This window comes from Malania oleifera, chromosome 10 (genome assembly GCF_029873635.1).
Source record: "Malania oleifera isolate guangnan ecotype guangnan chromosome 10, ASM2987363v1, whole genome shotgun sequence".
Classification (NCBI taxonomy): Eukaryota; Viridiplantae; Streptophyta; class Magnoliopsida; order Santalales; family Ximeniaceae; genus Malania; species Malania oleifera.
In genome coordinates, this window is record NC_080426.1 from 7,953,243 (window position 1) to 7,959,874 (window position 6,632).

At 36.1% G+C, this 6,632-nt stretch overlaps 1 protein-coding gene and 1 long non-coding RNA gene across 2 annotated transcripts in view; both read left to right on the forward strand.

The window, feature by feature from the left end:
* LOC131165293 (E3 ubiquitin-protein ligase SDIR1-like) overlaps positions 1–5,528 on the forward strand; it is a 36,208-nt gene extending 30,680 nt beyond the window's left edge. Inside the window, exons 8-9 of the mRNA XM_058122949.1 lie at positions 1,054–1,182; positions 4,901–5,528. Of these exons, the coding sequence (XP_057978932.1) occupies positions 1,054–1,182; positions 4,901–5,038 (267 nt within the window). The 3' untranslated portion in view covers positions 5,039–5,528. The remainder of the gene's footprint in view (positions 1–1,053; positions 1,183–4,900) is intronic.
* LOC131165294 (uncharacterized) lies at positions 3,625–4,709 on the forward strand. Its single transcript, XR_009139530.1, has 2 exons — positions 3,625–3,670; positions 3,774–4,709. It is a non-coding gene; the product is annotated as an uncharacterized LOC131165294 (long non-coding RNA).
* Positions 5,529–6,632: the final 1,104 nt, after the last annotated feature.

The following is a 6,632-nucleotide window of genomic DNA, read 5'->3' on the forward strand; positions in this document are numbered from 1 at the left end:
CCCATTCCTCAAACTAGTCGGTTGATGTGTAAAAATGATTTATTTTCTAGAATGCTCCTGACAACTGGTTATATTTTGAAGTATGCTCGGTTAGATTTTATGTGCTTTAACCTATGTGTGTGAGGTCATTCTTTACTTTTTCCAATTGCTAGTGTGATGAATGCTTAAAGTGTTGCTTTTGGTAATTAAGGTTTGGTCAGATGTGAAGGGTTTTCCTTCCCAATGCCTTATCATAGATGTATGATGAAGCTTAGGTATTAACTAATTTGCCTGTTTCGGTAGTGGCAAACTAGTGTGTATACACTAGCAAGCATCAGAAATCACCAGGAGTATGGTTATGATTTTCCTGAGGCTTAGGAAAAAAATCATTGAGCTGTGTTCGCTGTTGAAACTATTTGTAAGTTATTTTAAATCCGTTGCATGAAATTCCCCTGTAAATCCAAGGTATCCTTGTGGATGATTTATGCTGCATAGTGTTGGGTTTGATTATTTGAATCTAAGAAGCTATGGCATGTTGGATACAGCCAAGATAGATAGCATTCATTGACATAACAATATATTGAAACAATATTGTATAACAAAGTTAAATTCATAAAGAAGCTTCAATTCTAGTGCAAAACAATTTCTGAACTACAGTATTAATGTGGAGAAAGGTTGAATTGATTTTTTAAACTCTGCATTTGTATAAGCGTACAGCAGATTTGACAGTAAATGATAGTATTAAGAACTCTGTAGATGAAAGCAGATATAGGAATATATTGTGACAGAACCTGTGAAGCAGCCATTATTTGGTGCAAAGGTAAAAGTTCGTCAAAAGATGAGCTTTCAGGTTCAGGTGCTAGTTTTTGGATCAAGACTTGTCATGTTACCTTCATGCTGCAATAGACTGTAAACAACAGTCTCTCATCTCTCTGGCTATAGTTATTTTTTTGCTCTATTTGTAGTGTGAAAGCTCATGAGTGTTTTCCTTTTTCTTCTTTCTGCAATTCATCTATCTGCCTTCATAATTTCTTTTCATCTTTAGATGTCTCATCAGTTAATATTTATCTTCAGCGGAGGAAACAAGAAGTTTCCAACACAGTTGGGAGTGCAAAGGCCTTGGAAGATGAACTGACTTGCAGCGTCTGCTTGGAACAAGTTAATGCGGGAGAACTCATCCGCAGCTTGCCATGCTTGCATAAGGTTTGCGCTGTTCTTGCTGTGATTATTAGCTCTTTAATAGTACTTCAGTTTAATGATATACTGTTGCTAAAATGAGTTCTACACTATTGTGTTTGAAGCTGAGAAACACTGAAACATAATTTGTAAAGTACTTTGGGAAATCATGGTTTTCTATATGCCTAAGTGACTATGCACCTCTCATTCATCTCCCTCAATGTATTAAAAGGCAATGGCATAAGGCGAGGCATTTTAACCCTTAAGAGGTGAGGCGTAAGCCTTTTGAGAATTTGTTTTTAAGATAAAAATATGCAAATAAATTATATTTATTTTAAAAATAAGGAAAAATTAAGAAAATCATGAATAAAATGTAAAAAATAAAAATTATATATTCTTTGCAAACTACTTGTTGGCCATTGAAAAATTGCTAACTTGAATACATGACAAAAATCATGACAAAAGATAGCTATATACTATTACAAAGTTCAAACTATTTCATGATTTAAGATTCAACTCTCAATTATTTTGGCAAGGTTCAGATTCAAGAGTTTTAGAAATCATTCATATTATTACATTCCTTTTATGAAAACATGTAGTTAAAACTTTTTACCAATTCCAACTTGAGAATGACACGCCCAAAATGTGTAGGCCTCAACTAAAAGGTGCAAAAGATGTGCCTTTTGCAAAAATGCGTAATTCTCAAGGCGTTTAGGCATGCCTTGCCTTGAGGTGGGCCTTGATTGAGCCTTTTAAAACACTGATCTCCCTCTTATGTTTGTTTTAAAACATTAGTAGCATACGTCAAATATGGTCCTGTTATCAATTTTTTTAAAAAGCAAAAGTGTAAGATGAGGCATTTTACCCTTGGCTAGGTGAGGCATAAGCCTTTTTGGGAATTTAATGTTTTATTCAAAATATATATAAATAAATTATAAATACTGAAATTTAAAAAAAGTTTACTAAAAAAATTACAGTAAAATTTATTATATTATTTTTAACCCTAAATAGCTTAAGGTGGGCCTAAAGTTGGAATTTCAGATCCCGTCGTACATGTGTTGTGGGTTATAAAGAGCCATGTTTCTCTAAAAATATATACCAAAAAAATCCTATAGCAGGATTCTTCTGTATGTTTGTCTTGTCTTTCTTGTCTTGCTCATGTCAACATCTCTCTCTCTCTCTCTCTCTCCCCTTGCTCGCCTGTCAGATCCCCTTAACTTTTTCTGCTGAACAATCTTCAAATGCAATGGGAGGTCATGATAGATCCAAGAACAATTGTCACTGCTTGTGGAATGAGAGAGGTTGTGGAGATGAGAGAAGAAAGTCTTGAAGATTTAGAGATCTGAAGTATTTTGAGTGTTGAGGGTCTGAATCAGATCTTCGTGCTTCTTTCTACAGTCGTTGCTCCTCATGGAAGCAGATTGTTGTCACGCGAGAAGACATAGTTGCTGGTGTAGGAAGATTTGGAGCTAACGTTGTTGAAGGTTGCGAGAGAGGAGTGTTTGTCAACAGCAGGGGTTTTGTGCTTCGAAGAGTGTCTGCGGACGAATGGGAAGAACCATAATACTTTCCTCCTGTAAACAGTCCATGATGCGTATGCTTCTTTGGTTAAGGCGTAAAAATTGAAGCAGATTGTTGTCAACCAAGAAGATAGTTGCTGGTGTAGGAAGATTTGGAGCTAACGTTGTTGAAGGTTGCGAGAGAGGAGTGTTCGTCAACAGCAGGGGTTTTGTGCTTTGAAGAGTGTCGATGGACAAACGAGAAGAACCCTAATACTTTCCTCCCATAAACAGTCCATGATGCATACGCTTCTTTGGTTAAGGCATAAAAGGAGTGCATTTTTGGTTGAAGCATACGCCTAGTGTGAGAAGGCTTGAGCCTTTGAGGATTTTCACCTTTCTAATTACATCTTGGTGCGTTTTGGGCCAAAAAAGCACTGCGCCCCAATAATGCCTTTTAAAACCCTGGTAGCTATTGTAGAAAGCACCTCTTCCAGCATCATAAGGCTTGTTAGTGTACCAGATTATAATGAATTTATCGAATGGGACAAGAACTGCCAATTTCTGAACTCAAATTTTGGCACCCTGTATCACTTGAAAGAGCTACCCCTTTGGTCTACTGCTCTTTAAAAGGCCTGCCTATTCACAATCACTTGAGAAATCAGATCTTTACTTTGAAACTTTAGATTCTGGTCTGAGGGCATCAATTTATTGAGTTTTTTTTTGTATTTAAATTTTTATGTGATGCTCCTTGAGTAGCCAAATCATACTAATCTGATCATCGGTGGATAAAATTTGTGCATACACAGGTCCTCGTTTAGGGAAACTGAAAATGCATTACAACATCAAAGGTAGAAGAGTGATGCTTATAATTATCTTTTATGATTTGCCTGTTGCCTGTTTATTCATGCCTCTTTTTTTCCTTTACCCTGCTTCTTGATGAGTAGATTGAAGAATGCGATAGGTGTGTGCAGGGTAAAGCAGGAGTGTGGTTCGAAGACCGTTTGGTTAAGTAGGTATCAAATCTCTCTTTCATTTTAGCTAGGCATTCTTTGTAAGTGAATATGAAGCTTTAGTGGAAAATCTAATCATATTTTGAGATTGGTTGTTGTTGCCAAGTGGTGTATGGGGTGCAGCAGGTAGATGAAAAAGAACGGTGACAAACTCTCTATCAGGTGGGGTTGTGGAAGTGGATCAGAAGTGAATTGTTGTTTGAGGCGGGGAGCAGTGAGCGGATCTGTTTTGTGTCATGACAAGTAGTGTAGTAGGTTCTCTTTGAAGGACTGTTACCCACAACCTTTCTTGCAAGGGATAAAAAATGCTTTGATACGTTCTTGTGTGCATCAGGCTAATGCAGGGTTGGCTTGGAATGTGACATTCATTTGGAATGCATGGAACTCGGAACTTGAAACTTTCTCAAGCTTTTTCAGTTTGTTGTGTGGCTTGGGAACAAAAGTTTGCGAGGGAGAGTAAGTTAGATGGGAGACTGAATATGAAAGGATATATTATGGTCAAGTTATTTGACTGGGTCTGTGAAGAGGAAAATGTGGTGGGGATTAGGTTAGTTTCCATGTGGTGAAAGTGATACGTAACAGTGACATTTGTTATTGCATTGTTTTCGGAGAAGACAGTTGTGGACTTTGGCCAGCTCCATCATGGGAGTTGTGTGGGTGCTTTTGGGTTCGTTTTGGGATTGTAGTGGCATGAACAAGAACAATTGCATGAAGGGGGCAAAGATTAGTGGATTGATCCTGCAAACTTTTTTTTTTTTCCCCGAAGGGGAGGGAAAGGTACAGTAAAAGTTATTCAGGGAGAGAAAACGATAATGTATTGATTTTGTTGGTGAAGATTATTGGAGGGAAAGGTATAGAACAGTGACTCTTCCCCACCCCCACCCCCATCTCCCACCCCAAGAGTAATCTGGTAAACAGGTGTAGATAATAATATATAGACACTTACTGTTTTATTTTGTCTTGGCTTGAGCTGTGAATTGTACCACCACGGCAAGTGGGAAATCTGTATCGAACAAAAGATTTAATTATCAATTTATCGCTAATCCTATGTGTTCAAATTTAAAAGTTCCAGGACGTTTAATATATTTTTTGAGTGAACAGAGCTGAATTTAAAATTGATTGATCAAATTAAGCCTCTGTTCTCTGAAGAGAAAAGATGGGAATTATGATAATTTTTATTCGCATAACACGATGTAAGCTAATGCAGGTATGTTGATGTTGTAATTTTTGCAGTTCCATGCTAATTGCATTGATCCGTGGCTGAGGCAACAGGGGACCTGCCCGGTTTGCAAGTATAGGGCAGGATCAGGATCAGGATCGGGGTGGCATGAAAATGGGGAGGAAGGAGTGGATGCTTCTTACATGGTTTAATTCAGCAGGTTAAAATATTATACATTTGCATAGGCGGGAAACAAAGGGAATCTGCAACAGCAGCGTTGTAATTACAGGTAGGCATTAGCAGTAGAATGTCTAGAACACCATCACTACTAACCCACCAAAAAATGTGTAATCCCTCCCTCAACTTTCTCCAATTGGAACCTTTTTTTTTGAAGAGGAAAAAGAAATATCTGCTCTTAACAACGGGTTGTTGGGTGCCTAATTTAGTGTGTCAAATAGTGTGGAAAGCAATGAGATTATATTTTAGCAGCAGGCCCATTTTAGGGGCAGACCTCAGGAAGCAGCAGCGAGCCCACAACTATGGGCATCGTGGCTGTGGTGGATGAGGACCTGAAATTTCAATTCGACTCTTACCGCCTTTTTTTATTTAATAAAATGGGATTGGAAAGGAATGGAATAAGAACTATAAACTAACAAATTTCTTTCCCTGCCTATAAAATAGAGTCTGAAAGTTTTACCTTAATTTGTTCCTTAATATTCTAATATATGTATGTATGTATATTAGTCATTTGTCATGTTGGTTCTGCCAGCTTATGTGTTTTGTACTCGCCATATTTTATCATAAATTATTTCTTTACGTGAATGTTCACCAATTTAAAAAGATTATGTAAATTATGTGCGGAGAAGATTTTGAGACATGAATAATATTTTGGGAATATAATTGGTGCTGCAAAATTTTTTAATCATTTATTTTCTTGAGTTTGAAATTTATGCATTATATCCATAATGCAATCACCATTGTTTCTGTCTTTTCACTTGCTAAGTGAATCGAGAGATTTATCATTTTGCACATTACACCTTCCTAATATTTTTTTAAAATGATTATTACATGTAAATTAAAGTTTTCTTTAGCATTCAGAAGGCCATTTATAATTTTTTTAATTGAAAAATTAATTAAACTTGAATGGAGTTTTAATAATTTACTTGTTGAATAAGAGAGAAGAAAATTGACCATCTGTTTGCTCGCATTGGACATGCTCATTCAGGCAGAAAACAGAATAAACATCAAATTTGCTAATACATTTTGATGAAAAATAAATCCATTGGAATGTGTACAACGTATTGTCATAATAATTATTATTGTTTTAAATGTATACCATTTGGTTCACCAAAATTAATGATTCATTTAGCAAGCAAAAATGCAATAAAATAAAATAGAATCCGTATTCATAATTTTACATAGCTTCTCATTCCATTCTAAATGCCACACGTTATGTATGGAAATGGAATCGCAAGTATTTTTCTGCCAAAAAACACTCATTTTTAACTTTCAAATTCTGCATATGCCATTTTATCCTTTAATAAATTATAAAGTAATAAATAATATCATAATAATTCTAAAATGTTTTTCTTTTTCTTTTTGGCTGCTCGGGGGGTGCTTGGGGGACGAAGGTAATTATAGTGTATGTATATTAGCTCAAAGAGGGAGACGATTCTAGTGGGAGAAACTAAACAAACAGAGAAGATCCTTGGGCATAGTAATTACAATAAATATTATCCCTAGCACCATAATCTCCTCATTCCAACTAGAGAAGATCCTTGGGCAGTTTATAAAGGAAGTAGCTTA